Here is a 23911-nt window from a genome sequence, read left to right on the forward strand (position 1 = left end):
TGTCAAACAAACTGTAAAATCCAACAGTTGTTTTTTTCCTTTCTCACGCAGGCAAAACTGCAAGTTGTTTACGGTCTTTTGCACCTGGCAGCTAAACTCTGGCTGCTATAGAAAGTCCCTTCCTTGTAGCCAAAACATTCTCTGATTTTGTTTCGCTTTCCCAGGCTGACATTCACAGTCCAGCCCCTTTGCTAGTAACTTTACAACTTTCCGTTACCTAGCAACAATGCATTTCAATGGGACTTCTTATCTACCACAAGAATTTGTGGAATGCAGGCCTCTTCTCCCGGAGCTGTATTTTTCCAAGACGCAGCTCCCCGTGAACCAGTGAATTAATCTTCCTGCGTTCACACTTTTAGCCCGAAATGCAGCATACCTTGAGCTCCGTTGCTTGGAAAACACCTCTTCTTTCCACCAGCTGTCTGTTGAGCCTCTGGCTTCTGTCAGACGCTTCTCTTCCTCCTTGGAGCAGAGGAGGACAATCCACCAGCCTCTCATGCAGAGGTCGATGGATCGAAACCATCCTCTGCTACCATATGTTAGTATCTTCTTCAGCTCACAGGCAGAGGTACCTGGCCTCCCCCGAGGCAATTGAGCGAGATACTGTTGTTTACCGTCCGTCTGCGACTCCCGGCAGGCTAGGTAAACAAACCGGCGATCCTCCTCAAACGTGAGCAGGACACACCCTCCTCCTTCTCTCCCTCCCTGCACTCCCCCAGGGAGGGGAAATGAGACAGACAGGAGTCCTTTCTACATGTTTTATTCCTGTCATTCAACAGTACATAGAAATGTGACTGTTCCCTTCAGACTCCATCAGAAGAGTCACACACTCCTCCCCTGTACTTCCAGTACAGGTCAGATGACACACTGAGCTAACATCCGGTGCTCAGTACAGAGAATAGGCTCCACCTTTTCTCCAACAGTACATCTGCACTGTTTTGCATTCCAGCCATCTGGAGCTGGCTTTTGCCTTGGTGCTTTTTCCCAACACCAACAACATATAGGGAGCTCTGTGTTCCTCATCAACTGCAGTGGCAATGTCACATAATGAAAGCCCTTTGAAAGTGCCCTTACCAGATGCCTTTCTCTGCCATGGAGCGAGCTCTGAAAAACTGGTTCTGCAACCTTCCTGCATTGAAGCAAGGGAAAGCTGGCTTTGGAAGGCACCTGCCAGAGATCACCTCCCTATCACAGCCACGATTCCCAGGGAAGAATGGCTGTATACATAATTGTATACCTGCTACTTCAAAAATAGTGTTTAAGCACACAACAGTACCAGAGGAATCTGCTCCTCTCAACTTTGGAAAAGAAATCTGGCTGTGGAAGGGCTGCCTTGGACAGATGGGCAAAAATAAGACTGCAAAGCATCCTTTAGAAAGGCAACATTTTAAAAACATTCTGCACAAATAACATCTATGCGCTCAGTGACAGGGAAACCCCTCCTTCAGCTACTCAGTGTATCCTGCAACAGCATCATTCATTTCTGTAATGGACCAGAAATAAATCTAAGTATGTTACAGACATCCTGGAAAACAACAACAAACAGGGAGAAAAGTCCTTCTGTTGCTGGTGGTGAGTGAGGCTCAAGGACCAATGTGGCAGTGTTTATGTTTTCTTGTCCAGCAACTTTGGGCACTGCTACAGAATCTCACCCTGCGTCATATTTTATAAATAGCCGTTTTGTACTTTACAGAGGAAGAGAAAGAAGACATATACTACTACTCAGTTTCAATGCAGAACAGACAGAACCCAAATACAGATACCTTAACATGTTAGTTAATTGTATAAATATTTCAAAAATTGTGCTTAACAAATGTTGCCAGTGATTTAGGAACATAGGAAGCTGTCTTATACCAAGTCAGATCACTGCTCCAATTAGCTCAGTACTGTCTACACAAACTGGCAGCAGCTCTGCAGGGTTTCAAGTAGGGAGTCTTTGGGAAACGGATCTCAGTGACTCATGATTTTCATCTTACATAAGACACCAATATGGCAACCTCCAAATTCCTCTCCCCTCTCACCCACTCACCCACTAGTCTCAAAACTCTCCCACCCACCCTCTTCCCTTGCAGTTCAAAATAAAAGTGGCCGATCGAAGCAAGCTCCTTTTTAAAAATAGAAAAGTGTGACTGACAGAAGGCAACTTTACCCTCCCCTGTGCCCTGCAGATGTTTCAGACTACAAAACTCCTCATCCCCAGCCAGTATAGGATGATGGCAGTTGTCGTCCAACATTTGGAGGTTGCGGAAGGCTGATGTGACATATAATTGGGCTCTGATGTAACAAATGGCTAGTACAGTAGTACCTCGGGTTACATACGCTTCAGGTTACATACGCTTCAGGTTACAGACTCAGCTAACCCAGAAATAGTGCTTCAGGTTAAGAATTTTGCTTCAGGATAAGAACAGAAATTGGGCTCCAGCGACGCGGCGGCAGCAGGAGGCCCCATTAGCTAAAGTGGTGCTTCAGGTTAAGAACAGTTTCAGGTTAAGAACGGACCTCCGGAACGAATTACGTACTTAACCTGAGGTACCACTGTATACATAAAAGGGTAATAAAATGTAGGGAATCAAGTAGCATTTATACGTGAATTTCAGTTTCATGAGACCGATTCAGTGCAGGAGTTTCAGCCAGCCTGCTTGAAAATAAGGGAAGGCTTGCAATAGACATTGATACGTTTTTGGTTTAATTCTGGGGAAGTGAAAGTGAGCGGAGAGATACCTTCTATTTTACAAAGAGGGAACAGAAAAACCAAAGGGCACTAAGAACATTTTCTGGAAAAGCTTAGAGGAAGTTGTAGGTGGATGGGAGTCATTGTGGTGTGGCTTGAAATCAAAAGCCCAAAAAGAGAGTGCTGTGTGGAAATTTACTTTCCATTTGGCTTCAGGCAGAGCAGAGAACTAGAGAGGGAGATCTGCTTGGCATCTCCCCTCCCTTCCTAGCCACTTTTCTCCCTAGGAGGGAAAAGATATAGGTCCTCTTTTATCCATTGGGAAGAACCGCAGTGGGCAACTGAGTAGGGAAATGGCTTCTCTCCCCCATCCCAGAAGATCTGTGCTCGGAGGGCTCAGGAAATTTGCTTTGCATAGATTCAATCCTTGGCATCTCCAGGGAGGGCTAGGAGAAGCCCCCCTTCCTGAAACCCCATAGGGATTTGGCCAGTCATTGTAGACCATGGGCTCTCAAACTGTGGTCCGTGAACCAGCAGTAGTTTGTGAGCTTCACTCAGGTGGTCTGTGCTGTGCCTATGGATTTATAGTTGAAGATGGGAGACAGAGCAACCATCACAGTGAATATCCGTATTGTTCTTTGAATAGTATTTAGGAAGCTACCCTATACTGAATCAGACCATTGGTCCACCAAGCTCAGCACTGTCTGCACTGACTTTCAGCAGCTCTCCAGGGTTTCAGACAGGGCCCAACAGGTAGCCCTACCTGGAGATGCTGGAGATTGGACCAGGACCTTTCTGCATCCAAAGAAGATGCTCTGCCATGGATTTACACACATTAGTCACAGCTTTGGATCCAGTACAGAGCAGGCACAGCCTTTGTTACAAATCTTTAGGTGCCAGGCAAAAGCGTTTCTCTATAACGAGACCTTCGGCTGGTTAACATTCAACGGTCTTTTAAATGTGTTTGTGGGAGGGGGGGTTAATGATTTGTTTTTGTTTTATTATATATTTTGTGTTCTCATTTTGTATTTTTATGTTGTGAACTGGCCTATGATCTTTGGAAGAAGGGTGGTATTAATAATAATAATAATAATAATAATAATAATAATGTCTCCTCGTGGTTGCCTCAAAGGATATGTGCTCTTGCAAGTACACAAAACGGGTCAACTGATTTTTGGGTGGGTGGGGTGGGGGTACTAAAGCAAAATATATACAGCTTGAGACTAGAATAATGAAAAGATCCTCTCATCCCTTATATAGCCAATTGATCACTGCAAGACTAAAGGCCTCCTGCAGACACCATTGATGGTGGTTTATATATGTCCTGAGTTTTCTGCTGCATTGACTCTGAAGAAAGGAAGAAATATAATGTGCAACATGAGATGGTAAGCAGAGCATGGGGTAGATTGAAGTGCATTTTTGTCTAAAACAAGAACCATTAAGGGTCTTTTTCAATCACCTTTTTATCCAATTGGGGCAACCAGAGATTGTGGCAATACAGATACAAAACACGGGAAACAAATACGCAGAACGGTTCTAAACCTGTTGACTCAGAAGGGTGCAGAAAACAGTGGCTGAAAGTCATTACACACAACAGAAGCACATTCAAAGAAAGTTAATTACCTGTAAACATCTGTGTAAGTCTGTATACAAGGAAATGACATTTGGGAAGACATCCATATACATCTAATTGATGGATATGCTATTAGTGTGACTTCAAGGCACAACTTTTCCGCCACATCAGCTTCAAAATCTTCCTTTGCGTTGGTGAAATTGATAAAACCCTTATCTGTTGAAAGATATATCAAAATGATGTTGTGATATTTTTATTTAAAATGAAAACGTTTTCAGAAATAATTTATTACCCTGCATTTCCCTTCCGCAAAGGAGTTGCTCAAAGCAGCTTACAAATAAAAAAAGGAAGCTAAAAGCAACAATAATCCGATCCTCAAAATCAACAAAGCAAAAAACTCCAGAAAAAAGCCAAAACCCATAGACTGACAGTAGTTATCAATGCATGTGGCAGGAACAGAATCAGAAGCTTGTTTTAAAAGGATGGTTTTCAATTACCAACAGAAAAGGAATGAAGAGGAAGATAACCTGAATTATTGGGGCATATTCATGTCCCCACCAGAGAAGTCACATCTACACCATACATTTAAAGCACCTTACCACCACCAAAGAATCTTGGGAACCATAGTTTGTTGTGGGTGCTGGGAATTGTAGCACTGTTGGGGTAACATACACTTCCCAGGGTTCTTTGGGGGCAAGCCATGTGCGTTAAGTGTATGGCATGGATGTGGTCAGCAAAAGCCCTCTCACGTTTTGCCACCAATCTTGCTTCAAAATGAAATGGCACAGGTAAGAGGGGAGCAAAAGGCAGTCTCATCAGATGGGCAGATTCACATAAGAGGAGATGGTCCTTCATGCAGCCTGACCCTTGACATTGCTTTAAATGTCAAAATTCACCTTTTAGGGGGGAGGGGAGGGGAGGGGAGGAATCTATCAATTTTCCTTTCTGTCAGTTTCAGTTCTTCACATTTCCTTATCAGTTTGTAATTTATTTAATGAATTTCTCGTAACATGCACATTTGCATGCATTTTCGCAAAGTATACCCCCCCCCCCCGGATAATGCATTTTGGTCCGTCATTGTCCAGATTACATGCGTTTCTAGGCACACTTTGCCCCAGTGTTTGCATTTTTGTACATATTACTTGGCTAGAGAACTGGATTGCAAGATTTGGAGAAGTGTGATTTTTGAAGGGTGACTGCGTTTTGGTTCTCATTTTGTTTCAGAAAGTGAGAATCAGGTATATTCACCTTTAAATGTGAACTGTATCGAATTCTGCCCCTCCCCCTGCATCCTTAGCCTTGATGCACAATAATTTTCACCCTAAACTGAGAAGCAACAAACACTTGATAGGTCGCAAGATAGGTGCTTCATTCCTCAACAGAATATTAATTCAGTGCCAAGCACACTTGCTCTGTCAGGGCAACACAGTTCCTTCTTAGAGGGCTTGAAATCAGACAAGTATCGCTAAGGCACTAAAAGATTCTCAGCCAATCTGCACCAGCAAATATTATTCATTGATGCTACTTAACTCTCTGCGGCTGAAATTCTTGTGCTGATTTTTTAATGCTGGGATTTTTATATGAGATTTTTAAAAATTTTAATATTGTATTATTTGCATGCCACCCAGAAAACACTCTTATTGGGTGACATATAAATGCCATTAACACATAAAATAAAAACAAAATATCCTGGACTATACATCATTCTCATGTTGTAAATTCCATCATAGGAAATGCAGTGAAACAGGCACACGTGAAACAGGCACAAAGGGTGTGGAAGCTGCTATGTGTGTATCTCTGCATTTATTTTATAAACCATCTAAGGCTGCAATAGTAACCTCACCCTGGAGTAAGCCCCATTAAATTCAATGGGATGTAGACATGGTTCAACAGGTAGCAGCTTTCTATGTCCCTGTGCAAACATTTTATATGACATATGACTTACCTAAAACTGTAACCAAAGCAGTCTTATTTGCAGCAAGTTCTTTGGACGAGCAGTTAAAATGTCTGTGACTCTGTGTTTCCATTGGGAAAACAAATGCATATTGCGTCTTAACCCTCTTGGAGTTCAAATTCTTCCTTCCTTCGAGTGACATGCCCTATTTTTTTAAAAAATAAAAGTGAGTATTTAAGAGATGGTGACATTCATTTGTGGTGCGGAGCTGTGCAAAGCTTCAGAACTACTGAAATCAATAGGAATTTAGCGAGTCACAACTAATGTAGGTCTCATAAGCTTTTCAGTTGAATCAACAGTCTGGCTCCAACTCAGTATTTTAAAAAATATATCACGACATTAATATGGTGCTTATTTCAGAACCAGAGTTAGGCAAGAGTCTTCAAAATGTCATTAGCAAGCAGGTACTGTATTCTAGTATTTTGGCAAGAGGCACTGTGAAGTATTAGAAGTGTGGGAACTCTCCCTGACTGTGGTCCTGAACCTTTGAGACACTTGGAAAGCAATGAGATTTCTCACCGCTTTCTGAACAGCTACACAGGTACAAGACATACACAGGGGATTTTAAAGTTAGTATTTTTAATATAAGGATACAGTAAGTGCTGACAGGAAAATGGGTTCCTCTTGGTACCTGAATCAATTGCTTTCTTTCAGAATACCATTTCATTCCAAAGTTATAATCACCAGATATACCACGACATCTTAAAAGCAATGGCTCTCCCGTTTTAAGAAAGAATTCCTGCATAGGGCTTCCTGGTACACTCAGATCTGAAATATAAAAATAATTCCAATAAAATAACAATACCAGCAAATAATAATAATAGTTACTACTACTACTATAGTTAAAGCTATGGTTTTCCCAGTAGTGATGTATGGAAGTGAGAGCTGGACCATCAAGAAGGCTGATCGCAGAAGAATTGATGCTTTTGAATTATGGTGCTGGAGGAAACTCTTGAGAGTCCCATGGACTGCAAGAAGATCAAACGTATCCATTCTTAAGGAAATCAGCCCTGAGTGCTCACTGGAAGGACAGATCGTGAAGTTGAGACTCCAATACTTTGGCCACCTCATGAGAAGAGAAGACTCCCTGGAAAAGACCCTGATGTTGGGAAAGATGGAGGGCACAAGGAGAAGGGGATGACAGAGGACAAGATGGTTGGACAGTGTTCTCGAAGCTACAAACATGAGCCTGACCAAACTGCGGGAGGCAGTGGAAGACAGGAGTGCCTAGCGTGCTCTGGTCCATGGGGTCACGAAGAGTCGGACACGACTAAACGACTAAACAACAACAACTACTATCCCTTTCTACTTACCAAAGTAGTGCTTAGGGTAGCTAGCATCATTCAAAATGCAATAAAACGACCAACAATTAAATGCTAATGTGAAGCAGCAACAGAGCAGATAATTAGAACAGAGTCGGCTTAGAATGCCAAAATCAATGGAAAACGCACCTGAACAAAAATATCTGGCCCTAGTAAAACACTAATAGAATTTTGAATGAACACAAATGCAACCTCAGAACTAAACACAGCAAGTGTTAGACACACACCTCCATCAACTAGTTTCCAAATCCCAAAGTCATCCTAAGTGCACACTTACACACACACACTTGGACCCAAGCTGAAGGCAAAGCCTCAGGCTGCTTTTGCTGAAGGCAAAGGCAGTGGAAAGTTGAATAGGTTCTAGTGCTTTGCCTTGGTCTGGTGTACATGCCTAGTCGGTAGAGCATGAGGCTCTTAATCTCAGGCTTGTGGGTTGGAGCCCCACGTTGGGCACTGCAGCCCAGCATGGCAGCGGGTTGGACTTCATGACCCTCAGGGTCCCTTCCAACTCTACAATTCTATGATTCTATGGAAATAAAATGCAGTCCCCAGGGAGGGGCAGAAGAAGGTCTTCATGAGAGTAAGGAGGGCTGGTTGATGATGTTTTTTTTTATTATTATCAGTCATCAATGTAAATAATACATTATAAGATTCCAGGAAGGAAGGAAGGAAGGAAGGAAGGAAGGAAGGAAGGAAGGAAGGAAACCAATTCTAGAGTGCTTAGTGCCAATACTCAGACTATAAGTGACTTGGAGGAGGAGGAACCATTTTAAATTGTTGCAAATATCAGGGCTCCTTTCCCCTCCAACTCATAGTGTCATGAAGAAGTGTGCCAAAACATTTAAATAAATACAGTGGTACCTCGGGTTAAGAACTTAATTCGTTCTGGAGGTCCATTCTTAACCTGAAACTGTTCTTAACCTGAGGTACCACTTTAGCTAATGGGGCCTCCCGCTGCTGCCGCACCACCGCCACACGATTTCTGTTCTCATCCTGAAGCAAAGTTCTTAACCCGAGGTACTATTTCTGGGTTAGCGGAGCATCTGTAACCTGAAACATCTGTAACCCGAGGTACCACTGTAAATTCTTTTGCTTGAACACTTTAAATAAAAGAGATCTTGCACATGTTTTATTGGCAGGGCACATAAACACAAACCATTCAACAAAAAACATGACATTATTTTCACAGTTCACATAGAAATACCGACTGGATGCCAGGGACTGAACCAGGGACCTTCCCCATGCAAAGAATCTTCTCTTCTTGCCCTTCCCCAATTGAAGAGAAACACTGCCAGGCAACGCTTTGCACCAGTAAGGCTGAAATTTCACCCTATCAATTGGCAGCATCACATTTTATGCCCATCAAAATCTGTGACTGGAATGGAAGTATAAAAGCTGATTTGGGTGGTGCGTTGGCTATGCTTTGCAAAACCAAGAACTGAGGATCTTACAGGAGGTGAGAGATCAAATCGATTAAAAAAGAAAGGATCGCAGTTGAACCACAATGATCCTTAGACTGCCCAAACTTGTACTTGATTATATTTCTGCAGGCATTTTTCTTCCACTGACAGATAACAAAAAGAGAAACCCTGTGCAGCAGGGATGGCAAACCTGTGGCTTTCTAGATGTTGCTGGTCTGCAGCATCCCACCATTCTTGATCCCTGACCGCACTGAATGGGGTTGAGGGGAGTTCAACAGCAGGTTTCCCATCCCTTCTGTTCATAAGGAAATATTGATGGCAAACCCTCCACCAACCTGTCTAATGAAACATTCCCTCTGCTATGCAAGTGTATGGAAGACCACCCTGGGTCTTATTAAAGAAGTGGTACTGTTAGCATGAATAAAGGGGCTAAAGAGTCCAAACCCATAAATACATTTGTATCTTTACCTATTGTATAGAGTTCAGTGCAGACTTTTCCAAACTCATTAACTGCACAACACCACACATGTTGTCGAAAGAGCAATTCATTGTCTCGTAATTTCAGGTGGGCCTGTTGTATTCCATCCATGTCTTCACTTTGGGCAGCCTTAGAACTTCTGCAGCTATAAAACAGAATGACAAAAGGCCACGTGTTCAAAGCCAATAACACTGCTGTCATTACAACTCAAGAATTACTCAAGGGGACTCCAAATATGTGCTCCTGCTAGCCCAAACTGCAAAAGCCTCCTGTGAAATCTGGGGCAGGTCTTTGGCATTTTGGTGCAGAATGAGATTCTAAGAGAAGGGTGGTTCAAAACAGGATTCTGAATTTTTCTTCGATCTGTATGCTGCTCACATTTTAGAAGTAGCAAGGCACTTGCTAAAACATTGGTTCCTCTCACTACATATACATATTTGATTTCAGAATGGGGTTTTGTGGGGGGGGGGAGGGGGCAAGAAGCTTGCAACTTCAGTAGCTGGACATGAAATTCTACAGAACAAAAGGAGAATCAGATTACTGTATTTTCCCTTTTATACAGTCTATCAATCTTGCATGTTTGTGGTGCATATGCAGTCTTATCTCAGTTGGAAGATGTCCAATCTGAATGTAGAGTTGAAAAGAAACCATGACAGGTTGGTAGCAAAACAGGTGACCTACCTTTCATCAGGGGTCTTGCAAGAAAACCATTCAAAATTTAGTTTAGGATATCCTTCTGATTGGCAGCTTACAGTAACTTCTCGCTGCTTATTTAGTATAAAATGTGGCTTTCTTGGGCTTTCTATTGAAAACAATGTAAGAATTCCTTATCATTTATTTATTCATGGAAGTATTTTACTTTTATTATTTATAGTCAATCAATCAATCAATTGTTCATTTATCAGAGCACTAGCAGCCTTGTACCCAGTGTTGGTCAGGAACTCTAAGAAGGCCCCCCCCCCCAAAAAAACAGTGCAGTTTTTATATCAATGGTTGAAATCAATGTAGTTTTTAACGGTTCAGCCCACCATCTTGTTTCAAAATGGCACCTAGTTATATACAAACTTAGAAGGTGATCTCAAGAACCGTCATGGAAAATTTGGTCTTGATGCCTTAAGATTCATCCAAACGCAGAACAAACAAAAACATTTCACAAGAGAGAGAGGAAAGTGCATTGTTCATCAATATTTACAAAGCTCTATCAACCAAATTCACAGGAATAACATTTCTGCACCGGCTGTATACTGAGATGCTGAAGTTATTTAGCTGTTTTCACAAAAGGGCTAGACATTTTGTTCATGTAAAGGGTTTTATTTTGTCTCTCTCTAGTCAGATCCTCCTCTTCCTCCTCCTCTCCACAGCAAGACACCCTTTTCCACAGGGAGGGGCTCAGACTCAGAGGCAGAGAGGCTGTGCCTCCACATCTGAGCCCCACACCGAAAAGGATGCCTCACTCGCTGGCTGCGGAAGGTAGAGCTCAACTGCTTTTCTCTCAGAGGCAGTGCTGCTGTTACCTGCTGGCTTTTCTCATTGACTTTGTGGGTGCCCAGCCCACACAATTTTATTGTTGTGGGTTCCCAAGCACACATGGCCCCCAAGAGTTGGCTCCTATGATTCCTAGCAACCCTTAACAAACTACCATTCCCAGAATTCTTGGGGGGAAGCCATGGCTATTAAAGTGGTATAAGAGTGTTTTAAATGCATGTTGCATATGTGACCCCTCTCTCGCATTTTCTACTCCCCTTCCCCAACAAAGAGACAAACATCTCTTTATAAAAGGAATTATAGAGAGGATTGTAGTAGCTTCACAGTCCCCTATATTTTTGAACCATTTTCCCTTTAAAAGCTGCTGGAAATTCTGAAGAAAAATTTCACGTAAGAGAGAGAGATATAATTATTTATTTATTTATTTATTTATACATACCCCGCCCATCTGACTGGGTCTCCCCAGCCACTCTAGGTGGCTTCCAACCAAATATCAAAAACAATACAGCATCAGACATTAAAAACTTTCCTAAACAGGGCCGCCTTCAGGTGTCTTCTAAAAGTAAAATAGTTGTTTATTGCCTTGACTATTCCTTACACCTAGTTTCAATTCCACTTCAACCCCACCCTCAGAAAAACAGGGAATTGTCTTCCCTGCATTTCTTTTTAAATATGAAGAGCAAATGTTGATCAATACTCTTAAACTTCCCATCTGCTCAAAGCAGGAAGCTTAGAAGAGTCACAACACATCAGGTTGATACTTAAGGGGGAATAAATAAAAACCCAGCCACCATTGAAAAATGTAATTGACTCTGAGCAGCTCAGAGCTTTTTCCTGAGAGGGATGACATACCCTTGCTTGAAATGAAATGAGTGACGTGGGAAAAATAGCACACAATACCAGAACTGAAAGAGGGAGGGGAAAATATTCAAATAAGGAATGGGAAAATCCCTGCAGGGGGAAGAATCCAACATGTTTTGCTGTCTCAAAGTTAGGCATACATCATACATGGACCCGTTCCTGCCCTATCATCCTTCATCAAGTTGTGATCAAGCCATTCCTTTGTCTCCATGTCATACTTACTTTTTATATGAATTGTAAATGTCACCCTGTAATTATCAGTTTTGGTTTTAATGGACAGCGTGTGGTTTCCAGCCTGGCTTTCTCTAATTTTTGGAAACTTCTTCGAAACAACATGCCTATGCAATAGGGGGAAAGCATCCATTAAAAAAACAAAAAAACAACTTCATGTGAAAATAAAAGGAAGCAGAACAAATTGACAACAAAAGCAACACCAAGCAAGCAGGCAGGCAAGCAAAACCTGTGGTTGGGACCAGACTATAAGGTAAAGGTAAAGGTACCCCTGACCATTAAGTCCAGTCGTGACCGACTCTGGGGTTGTGCGCTCATCTCACTCTATAGGCCGAGGGAGACGGCGTTTGTCCTCAGACAGTTTTTCCGGGTCATGTGGCCAGAATGACTAAGCCGCTTCTGACGAACCAGAGCAGTGCACGGAAACGCCGTTTGCCTTCCTGCCGGAGTGGTACCTATTTATCTACTTGCACTTTGATGTGCTTTCGAACTGCTAGGTTTGCAGGAGCAGGGACCAAGCAAAAGGGGCTCACCCCGTTGCAGGGATTCGAACCACCGACCTTCTGATCGGCAAGTCCTAGGCTCTGTGGTTTAACCCACAGCGCCACCCGCGTCCCAGGACCAGACTATGCCATCATACTAATAATTCTGTGGAGAAAGGCCTTAGCCAAATTGGAAAAGAGCCATGGCTCAATGGTAGAAAGTCTGCTTTGCATGCAGAAGGTCCCAGGTTCAAGGCTTCTTCGGAGGTTTATCAAAGTACTTCTTGCACTTTTAAATCCTTTTAAATTCCCCTGCAACTCAAATATGTGATGGCTGTTGTCTCATCACAAGAGAGACCGTATGTCTAGATTCAGTAACTATTGTTGAATATTGTAAACTGGACAGGCTGATGTGGCAGCTTCACTCTGAATGTGTGGTTGCAGGTGCCCACCCCACCTGTTGTTTCTGACTTCTAGCAAATAAGTGAAGAGTGCTAAACCGCTCTTTCCTAAGAAAGAACCTCTGTCCAGAATGACAGAAGTGAACCTCTTTCAATGGAATCTAAAGTGAGTGGGTGGCATTCAAATAAATTTTACTCAGAATTGAAATGTTTGAAAGTGGCTAAGCTACACCCATTCAGTTCAATGGGTATGCCCCGAGTAAAGCTTAGCTCTTTGTATTTAATTGAGGTGAATTTAAATGGTAGGTTTAAAGATTAAATCTGTGTGTCAAAGTAGGGACATATAAGTATATGAGAAAACTGTGCACTCTGTGTACTTGAGGCTTTTGACCTAGCCATTCCTTCTGCTGAAGAGGCAAGTCACTGCGAACTGCCTCTTCAGTAGTGAAAACAGTTAAGGCAAAAACTACAAGTAAAGCTCTGGCTGCTCGTATAATCTTTCCCCAGATGCTCAGCACTTTTCTGAACCAGAGCAAATAATAGGAAATTTTATCATAATCGCCACCCAATGTATCTCTTTGCTTACCTGTTCTCCAAATCCAGAGAGGAATTACAATCAGTCTGGTTCTCTTTAAAAAACCAAAGACAGGTGATGTTCTCTGAAATATTTACTATTGCTTTAATTTCAACATTTTCAAGCACACCAACTTCGAAATCTGTTGCTGCTTCATAGATATTCTTGATGCTTTGAGAATACAGGGAACACTTGCGGTCTTCTTGGGTCTGTATTGCATGAGATGGAAACACGTATTTTACCACACTGGTCTTTTTTAAGATCTCTGCTTTATTTATTTTATTTAAGGATTTATTCACCACTTTCAAACAAATGTTTCTGAAGCAATGTACACCATCTCTCTCTCTCTCTCTCTCTCTCTCTCTCTCTCACACACACACACACACACAGTATATAATGTATATCGGTACATAGCAGTCTAGAAACTGATCTTAAAAACATTTAACTATAATATTTCAAAAATAGAAGAGTCACACTTCAGGGAAAGCCCTATTAGAAACATACATTAGGAAAAGAGCAAATTGCTAGGCCTTAGATAAAGTTCATTAAGAAGCTGATTCCATAGAGCTGGTTCTTCAGATACTGATGGGCTCATAGATGCCAAGGATCTCTTGGCTTGCTTATTTATTTATTTATTTATTTATTTATTTGACATTTCATCCCTAGTTCCTACACAGACTGTCTCCCTGAGTTTCACCTGCCTAAGTGTAAAGAACAAACACAGGTGAACATTCTTTTCTAATATCATTAGATATTAAGAGCTACCCACCTAAGTGGGTAAGAGCCAACGACAGAGTACACACTTTGCATGCAGGTTGCAGGTTCTGTCCTGGCATTTTCAGTTAAAACTGGGATGGGGAACCTGTGGCCCTCCAGATATTGCTGGACGGCAGCTCCCAATATCCTGGACCATTGGGCCATGTTGACTGGGGCTGATGGGAGTTGGGAGTCTAGCAACATCTATCCAGCTGTGTAGACATTAAAGGTAAAGGGACCCCTAACCATTAGGTCCAGTCATGACCGACTCTGGGGTTGCGGCGCTCATCTCGCTTTATTGGCCAAGGGAGCCGGCGTTTGTCTGCAGACAGCTTCTGGGTCATGTGGCCAGCATGACTAAGCCACTTCTGGCAAACCAGAGCAGCACACGGAAACACCGTTTACCTTCCCGCTGGAGCAGTACCTATTTATCTACTTGCACTTTGTGCTTTCGAACTGCTAGGTTGGCAGGAGCTGGGACCGAACAACAGGAGCTCACCCCATTGCGGGGATTCGAACCACCAACCTTCTGATCAGAAAGTCCTAGGCTCTGTGGTTTAACCCACAGCTCCACCCGCGTCCATGTGTTTTATTCTGTTTTTAGGTTATTGCTGGTCTTACGTAGCTTTGAATATTTAAAATACATGCTTTGATGTGCCTTTGGTAATTACAATAGTTTTCTTTTATTTTTGTAAATCATGATGAAGTTTTATTATATGAAATAAAATAATGAAATCTGAAGGGCCAGATTCCTCAATCCTAAATTAGAAGAATCTTGCATGTTGCTAACACAGCATACATTTAAAACACATTTAAAGTTCAGCTGGCACCAAAAAAACTAGTGAAGCAGGTACCACCTGAGCCACTTTGGGGAAAGAATCCCACAAACTGCAATCTATCTCCCTTCTGAAGTTGGTGGGACGGAGAGCAAGGTCACTGATGGTGGTCTTCACTGACCACACAGGTTCATATCCTTTTTACCTCATGAGAAGGTGAAGATTCCAATGATCCTGACATTATATTGTTTCGCTTGATTAAAAGGCATGTAATCTCTGGTGCACCCAGGCCAATCACAGCCGTGGATACCAGTGTGAGAATCAGAGCTGAAAGTAAAAAAAAAGGGAAATGGAGGCCATTGTTACGAGCAGGAAATTGAGGGTAATGGTACAAGGACAATACGATCAATAAAAGAACATCACAAAATGCAGAACCGGCACAAAGCATTCGTCAAAAGCACAAACACAATCCAGCATAAAATTAATAGAAAAAGCAACCTTAAAATAGCAAACGTACAGCTATTAGTTCTGCTAATCCTGTTGCTCTCCATAAATTAGAGGGCGGATGAATGTCTGGAACAGGGAGCCTCTCCACTTGTCGACTTCTCAATATGATTTGAAACCCTGATCTTCCAGGTATCTAAACTGTCCCCTCTTCTAAGGTGAATTGGAACAGTCACTGCCTTATTCTACCAACTCCCTCGCAGGGTGGTGGGTTCTCCTTCAATGGAGGTTTCAAAACAGAGGTTGGATGGCCATCTGCCAGGGATTCTTCAGTTGCAATTCCTGCCTTGAAGGGGGTTGAACCAGATGGTCCCTTCCAGCAATTCTACGGTTCTATTATTAAGTTAGGTGCATTTGTATCCTGCCATTTTACAATGAGAATCACACACACACTCTTAAATCAACATAAACCATCTTGTTTAAAAAGCTTAAAAGAGTAAAAGGTGGGGAAAGTGTAAAACAATTCAAGAGACGGTATTCCGTAAAGGTTCGCTGCCTGTTCCAATGTAACCTGCAATGGCATTGAGTCACTGGTACAAGATCAATGCAATATGACCTGATTAGTGTTGTGAACCGCCCTGTGATCTTTGGGTGAAGGGTGGTATACAAATTTAATAAAGAAGAAGAAGAAGGATAGGCTTGAAGGTGGTGTACTGGTTGGACGAGGACCAGGAATACCAGGATTCAACCCTCCACTCAGTCATGAAACTCATTGGGTGACCTTATGCCAGTCACTACCTCTCTGTCTAACCTACCTCACACGGTTGGTTTGAGTTAAAGGGGGGGGAGCATGTACACCACATTGAACTCCTGAGACTGAAAGGAGGTATAGATGTAATAAATAAATAGTTAATGTTTCCCAGAAAATGAAAATAAAGTCGTGACTGCTTTGTACTCAGTTTGAGGTACGGTATATTTATTTACCCGCACTACACTTACCTGTGGTTTAAAGCCACATCCTAATCCAAAGGATAAAAATGACACATAAGGAACATGGAAAAGTGAAGTATAAACAAGGAACTAACCACAGATAAAGTGCTCTGCATTTGGTTTTGACCGACTCAAACGGGCTTACAGTTGTTCTACTTATTTGAACCTAAAGCATTTTTCTTGTAATGTCAGTCCTGCTCAGAGTAGACTGAAATTAATAGACATGACTAATATTCCTATACCATTAAAGCATATCAAAGCAATTTACAACTTTAAAAGGATAAAAACTATACAATAAAAGCATTCTAAAAAATAAAAACAATTTAAAAGCAAGCAAGTTTGTTGTTGTCATCATCGTTTTAAGAATCAACAAACCACTGTGGAATATGCACTCTTAATTGCCTGCGCAGGCCTGGCAGAGTAATAATAAAAAAGTTTTCAGCAGCTGATTAAAAGTTGGCAGAGAAAACATTGATTTTGGTCCATTAATGTCACTCTGAGTATGATTTAGGTGACTACAACCCCAATAAAAGCTCATTCAAACAACCTGGACCTTTTTAAATACTCTGCATTCTTGTCAGACCTTCTTGAGATAGCTGGGCAAGGCATAAGGACCAAAACCAAAGCAACAACACAACAACAAAATAGTAATCTAATATAATGGAATGCTTTAAGAGTCAGCTCAATTGCCGGACCAGCCCTATCATTAGGCTGAGTGAGCCATCTACCTCAGGCAGTGGATGCTAAGGTATCGCAAGTCCGGTAGCTTGTAGTCCTGGGCTGGAGGTCCAAGAGGCAATGCCTTCCTTTTCCACAGCATTAATGCTTTCCTAGTTGGGCACCTTCAAGCTTTGCTGCCCCCCTGACTCTCAAGCTGGGAAGTGCCTTTGCTCTGACCCCCTCAACCTTTCTGAGTGGTGGGTGGAAATTCATTTTTTAAATGAATGCATTCTGCACACAAACACATCTTGGCCATATCCTCGCCCCCTTTTGTGAAACTCAAAAGTTTGGTTCTGCCTCGCTGTGAAACGCAACTCCTTCTGTTCTCATTTATTCATGGCGATATTCTTCCTTTGCATCTGTTTGGGCAGCTTTCCACACAAACCCTGCCTGCCTCCGACATCTTCTCCATGCTTTTAGGCACCTGCTGTTTATAGTCGCCTCCATTTCCCCCGATGGCCCACCCACCCTGAGGCAAATTATGCCAGAAAACACAATGATGCCCATTGACCTCATGGTCAGTGTTGCAAACGCCATTTCCATTGTGCGCCAGAGCTATTGGGCAAAGCAGACTCTGTCTCTTTGGAAATGCCCCTTTAGCTGGCAGAAAGCCAGAGGGAAGGAAAGAGTTGTACACTGAAGGAGTGCAAGTGTGGGTGTATGATTTGTGTGTGGCTGAAGCAGCGCTAGTGTTGGATCTTAGTAGGAGAGAGTGGACTGATTAAAAGAAGAACGGCTGGGGATTAGGAATAATAAGAACACATAATCCAAAGGGAGGAAGACAGCACAAACACAGAGGAAGGAAAACACAGAAACAGCTCTGTTTTAGCTCTTCAGCTTCCTTTTCCTATCTGTATTTTTAATTATGATTTAATTATCTATAAAATGATAACAAGCCACCACTGAAATGAAACAAAAGACTTACAATGAAAATTAGATTTTTTATTTTATTTTAAAAAGAGGATTTTCTTGGGGTGGAGGGGGAGTCCCAAGTAGGGTTGGGAGAGAAATTTGATTCAGTTAGCATATAAAACTGGATTTATCCAATCTACACTTTCTGAGTGCTTCAGACTGCGAAGCTGATGCTAATTCTGACCTCTTTGAATCAAGATGCTTTCACCAAATATGCAAAATATGCTGTTCAACCTATAATCAAACTCACTTTGCATGGTTTCATCATGGAATTTGCTGCAGACATGAGAAGTGAAACACAGCAATCCTTCAAAATTTGCACTTACGTGAATTTTGCAATGCTGTTCTCCAACCAAACTATGTTTCCAAAAATACATATATTAGAGGAAAGTATGCATAAAAAGGAACGTAAATGTGTACATTAGTCAAAACCGCATAGATAAATGTGTTTATTAGGTAAAAGTCGCACTAAGGTGCTAATGTTCATGAGGATTTTTCATACACACATACACACAAGTCGCTGAGAAATGTGGAGAACCAAATTGGAAACTGGAAAAATGAGAAATTGAGAGAACCAAAACTGACAGATCCTTCCATTCCTAGACCCAAAACAAAACTGCTGGGAAGACAGTATCTAAGGCAGGGATGGGAAACCTGTAGTCCTCCAGGTGTTGGACTTCAACTCCCAGCAGCCCCCACAAGCACAATCAATGGTCAGGACTGATGGGAGTTGCAGTTCAGCAATGCCTCTGGAGGGCTACCAGTTCCCCAAACCCTGGCTTAAGTTCATTGGAAGGCATCTGGTTAGAAATAACAAAACAAAACAAAAGCAGAAATCTTAAAAAAGAGATGACGAACACGAATCAGGAGAAGTGTGCAGCTGCAAGTGGATAGTATGGAAATGACTGCAGACAAAACAAATAATAGCACTAAAAGGAATGAGATAAAGAGAGAAGATGACTTGAGGAGATCCTTGAGGAGCTTCAGATGGAAAATGGCGGACCGTGGGGAGAAGGATTACCACTGACAGATAAAGAAAGTAGACAGTAAGGAAGACAAGAAACTAAGAAAGCATGTTGTCAGTCAACACCCAAGAACAGAATGATCAATGGTATTGAAAGATGTCACAGAAAAGGCTACCGGAAAATTGGTTCTGTGATCTACGAAACTACGCCGCATTCCCGGCACTGAGTCTCTGTTTCCAGTATGCAGGCTGCAGGTGTTGTACTGCCCTGGACAGAAATAAGGGCTCATTTGACAGAAAGATATATACAGCAACAAGTGCATTTTTCAATTTTGGTACGGCACACAATGATCTTTCAAACTGCGATTGCATGTTGGGGTGGAGTCAAGGAGGCAGTGTTAAAGTTGCCATGAAGTTATTCTAGGAGCCAGAGGCAAGATTTTTTTTAAAAAAAGGAGGCCCTGCCTTAGGTTATGAAGTGGCTGCAAAGTTTCAAGACTTTGATGCATGATTTCATTATGCCAGTTTTTAATTCTTCCAGTTTCAAGTCATGGACATTCCTTCCCTGGTCTTGCTGTTGTCATGTGACCTGCAACTAAACCATGGTTTGCCTTAGGATTAAGTCCAAACTTGATCTCCAAACTGCTAACAATGAGCAGTACGCAAGGTTTGCTCTTGACTGACTGCTTTTGGTTTTTTGGGGGGAGACAAACCACGAGCCTGGGTTCAGACACAACGCTAAGCCAAATCATGGCTTACTTATGGGAGCAAGGCGACAAGTGAAACCCCCATGCCTTTTGCTCTGAGCAACCAAATTCTTGCTCGTTTATTCTTAGTCATGGCTTGGCTTAGCATTCTGTGCAAAATGGGCAGCAGAATACAACGAGGAATAGAATCCTGCCAGGGTAGACAGGTGTTAATTGTTGCCTCAACAACAGACTGAGAGATTTTCAATTGGCCATAGCTCCTGATCTAATCATATTTCCTATCTTCTCTTAACTGTCTACTCTGAATCCCTAGATAAATAAATCTAGGTCAAAGGTTATTCTGAAATTGTTAAGTAAGGTACCTGATGGCGATGTTCAAGCAAAAATTACATATTGGTTGTTTGATTCTGACAAATTCCTGACAGAGTTACGAGATTTGCAGTGGCAACCCAAAAGCTGAGGAGAAACGTTGTTGAGGCTAATATGGTAAATTGCAATGATTTAGCACAAAAAACTGGATGCTTTTAAATGTATTAGCCCTCTTAACCATTTGTATATATATATATATATATATATATATAGTTTTGTTCTTTTTTAACATTTTGTAGATTGTATTTGTGTGTGTGTGTGTGTGTGTGAGAGAGAGAGAGAGAGAGAGAGAGAGAGAGAGAGAGAGAGAGATTCTGGTATACACTGTTCTTCAATATTGTATCAATGTATAGTATAGTATAGTATAGTATAGTATAGTATAGTATAGTATAGTATAGTATAGTATAGTATTATGTGGTTGATATAACTATGATGGTTAAAATAACCACCACAAACAGAATAATGGTGCAATAGATCTCAAATGCATCATGCTAACGCAGGAAAAGAAGCAGGACATAAATAGTTTAAAATCAAACACACAATCTAAGCAGCACAAGTTGCAAGCTTGAGTTATGAATATGGGAAATGGAAAAACCAGTTTAAGCCCTCTATGCGCAGTAAGCCCAATACTTTTGTATATATTATGTGCTAAATTCAATCTGAAGTCTAGACTAAGCAAGCATGGCATTGTAATCATGGAGTGCTTCAGACTGCGGAGCTGATGCAATCCCCATGCTAATTCTGAGCTCTTTGAATCAAGACGCTTTCACAAAATATGCAAAATATGCTGTTCAACCCATAATCAAACTCGCTTTGCATGGTTTCATCATGGAATTTGCTGCAGACATGACAGTCTGAAGCCTTTGATCATCTCCGCTGAACTTAATGTAGCTCTCCAGGTCGGCATCAGCTACACTGTTTTGTTACTTCCTCAAATGCAAATGAAACGTTGGAATCCAGTTTTCTAATGAAAGGGTAGAATTTCAACAAAAGCTATCTCATGCTTCCAGAAGGACTTCATGTACAGCATAAAGACTTCTTATTTTTAACCTTCAGTGGCGTTATGCAAGCTTCATAGGCTCAATCCACTGTGAAGTTCGCACGCACATAAATGGGAGCACAGTACTGCTCTTGAGTACTCATTCACTTCAATGGGACTTGTGCAGCAGAACTTTCCACTAGTACTGCACCTTTCATTTGTTTATTACAAAAATGCATTGAAATACAGTGTCAACTAGCCCTGAACTTTCAAGACACAAACAAAAACTAGTTGCAGACTTGATCTGGACACCAAGCTCTAGATTGAGATAAGAAAATTACCATTCCCTCCTCTTTGTAAAATATATTTAAAAAAACAGTTCATTGTGCATATGAGCACCTCATAATGCTTGCTTACAAAAGACAAATACCAGCACAATTCTCTGAGAAACAAGAGGTGGCAATTTGTAGATGGGGTCCAAAACAGTCTATTTTCAATATAGACTGGTATTTAATACAGGGGTGCTAACAGAAATATACTAACTGAAATAATTCTCAATAACCTTCTCAAATTTTGGATTTCCTTGTCACAATACTTCTAATTTATATTCTTCCCCTATAATTTTATTCTTAGCATTCCAGTTACGAGCACTGCTGGATATAGACACCTCATCTGTGTGTAAGAGAAGAGATAACAGCATTAAATCTGGTAGATCGACACATTTATTCCATCTCTTGTCTTTCAAGAAGCTCTGGGTTCTATACTTGATATTGCCAGCTGGGTCTGCTTCGCTTCAGCAAAAATGCCATAGTTACGTTTTTAAAGTATTTATATCCTATTTTTTCAAATGCCTTAACAAGACTTATAAAAATAAATACTAACAATTATTACTTTTTATTAAATTTGTATACTGCCTTTCATCCGTAGATCTCATAGCATAAAAATGCAAGATAAAAGCATAAAATACATAATAAAAAACAAGAGAAAAACAAAACCAATAACACCCTCCCCTCCCACACATTTAAAAGAGGATAGGATGTTTGGTGTAGTTTTTCTTAAAGTAGCCTGCAAAGCTAAATTGAAGTAAAGCAAAATCTGAAAATGTTCAACTATGTGTGTGTGTTTTTAATAAAAAGGTCAGACTTTAATTCTGAAATCTTTGCAAATGTTGATTGTTAAGTATGAGATCTACTTTTAAATTAATATCCTCTAAGTTTTAAGGCATATGATTTGGTCTTAGTCACCAACAAGCATCCCTGGCTTAGTCACCACTTCTCCAATACATCACCAGAAGAAAGAACCGACTAGGGCTGTATGGCTCCCACCCATCCTGCCTGATGCCTGCCTCTTTTTTCTGCCCAAGCCCTCCACCCCACCACGTCAACAACTCCAGATAGCTCCGGATGGCCCAACCCATGGCCTTATTCCACCCATCTTAGGTAAAGCCTTTATTGTTGTTGTTTAGTAGTTTAGTCATGTCTGACTCTTCGTGACCCCATAGACCAGAGCACACCAGGCACTCCTGTCTTCCACTGCCTCCCACAGTTTGGTCAAACTCATGCTGGTAGCTTCAAGAACACTGTCCAACCATCTCGTCCTCTGTCGTCCCCTCCTCCTTGTGCTCTCCATCTTTCCCAACATCAGGGTCTTTTCCAGGGAGTCTTCTCTTCTCATGAGGTGGCCAAAGTATTGGAGCCTCAGCTTCAGGATCTGTCCTTCCAGTGAGCACTCAGGGCTGATTTCCTTCAGAATGGATAGGTTTGATCTTCTTGCAGTCCATGGGACTCTCAAGAGTCTCCTCCAGCACCATAATTCAAAAGCATCAATTCTTCAGCGATCAGCCCAAAGCGGCTCGGGCTTTTGCCAAATCTGGTGCATAACGCTAGAAGCTGCCACTACAGAGTGGAACTACACCTCCTGCATTTATTGCTTGAAGAGGGTGTCCTTCTCTATCTATCGATCAATTCTCCCCAGAGATGGGGACACATTACAAGTGCCTTACGATATAGCAGCAGGTTTGTCCGGAAGTGCCTAGGCTTGCACCCTGAGGAGGTCACTTTGGTGATGCTAACCAAATGCCAACAACAATTTCAGCAGTAAAATACTTGATCTCAGTAGTGCAGAGGCACTAAAGCAGGAATGGGGAACTGAATCCAGGTAGCAGGCTGGATCCTAATCTCTCCCACCCCCATGGGCCAAGCTTGGCAGGTGCGCAGAGCTGCTCACCTGTCAATCACCTGATATCAAAATGGTGTCAGGTAATCCATTTCCCCAGGCAGATTGTGAGTACCAACAATGAGATGATACACAGTGTTTGCAAACCCTCTTTCGGCACATTACCTGCCTTACATTTGCCATCCTATATGACATCAGGTGGATGGCAGTTTGACGTGGCTTGGCTGAAGTGGCCTCATGGGTCAAAGAGGGAGATCTGATGGACCTAAATAGGCCCACAGGCTGAAGGTTCCCCACCATTGCACTAAAGTGGGAAAGGAATTGTTTTCAGTCAACAGTGTGGACGGTACAGAACCATAGTACTTAACTGCCGAAGTTACTGCTGTTGTTTAAGAGGGTAGATGCAGATGTCCCATAAAATATTGAAATATTTAACCAACATGGTGTCTTGGTACCCCTGCACAATGCTTTGAGGATATTAGGCCACTATCCTAGCCAATGATCCTGTGCCATAGCCTACAATACGTTACCAGCCCGGAAAGTGTGTAGGCGACGGCAGGACACACACAATGGAGAAATGAAAATGCAACTCTAATAAGGTTCCAACAACAACTGAAGAAATGATACTGTTTGTCATTTTAGTCACCTCCGGACTTCCCCTTCGAA

At 41.8% G+C, this 23911-nt stretch overlaps 1 protein-coding gene across 3 annotated transcripts in view; it reads right to left on the bottom strand.

The window, feature by feature from the left end:
- The window catches only part of FLT3 (fms related receptor tyrosine kinase 3), a 59414-nt gene that overhangs the window by 26931 nt on the left and 8572 nt on the right, over positions 1-23911 (bottom strand). For all 3 annotated transcript variants that reach the window (XM_081004091.1, XM_081004092.1, XM_081004093.1), the window contains exons 2-9: positions 15191-15312; positions 13466-13662; positions 11988-12103; positions 10101-10221; positions 9410-9564; positions 6830-6966; positions 6190-6343; positions 4295-4460 (exon numbers count right to left, since the gene is read on the bottom strand). In XM_081004091.1, the coding sequence (XP_080860217.1) occupies positions 4295-4460; positions 6190-6343; positions 6830-6966; positions 9410-9564; positions 10101-10221; positions 11988-12103; positions 13466-13662; positions 15191-15312 (1168 nt within the window). The remainder of the gene's footprint in view (positions 1-4294; positions 4461-6189; positions 6344-6829; positions 6967-9409; positions 9565-10100; positions 10222-11987; positions 12104-13465; positions 13663-15190; positions 15313-23911) is intronic.

The sequence above is a fragment of the Podarcis pityusensis genome, assembly GCF_964106645.2.
Source record: "Podarcis pityusensis genome assembly, chromosome: 4".
NCBI classification, from domain to species: domain Eukaryota; kingdom Metazoa; phylum Chordata; class Lepidosauria; order Squamata; family Lacertidae; genus Podarcis; species Podarcis pityusensis.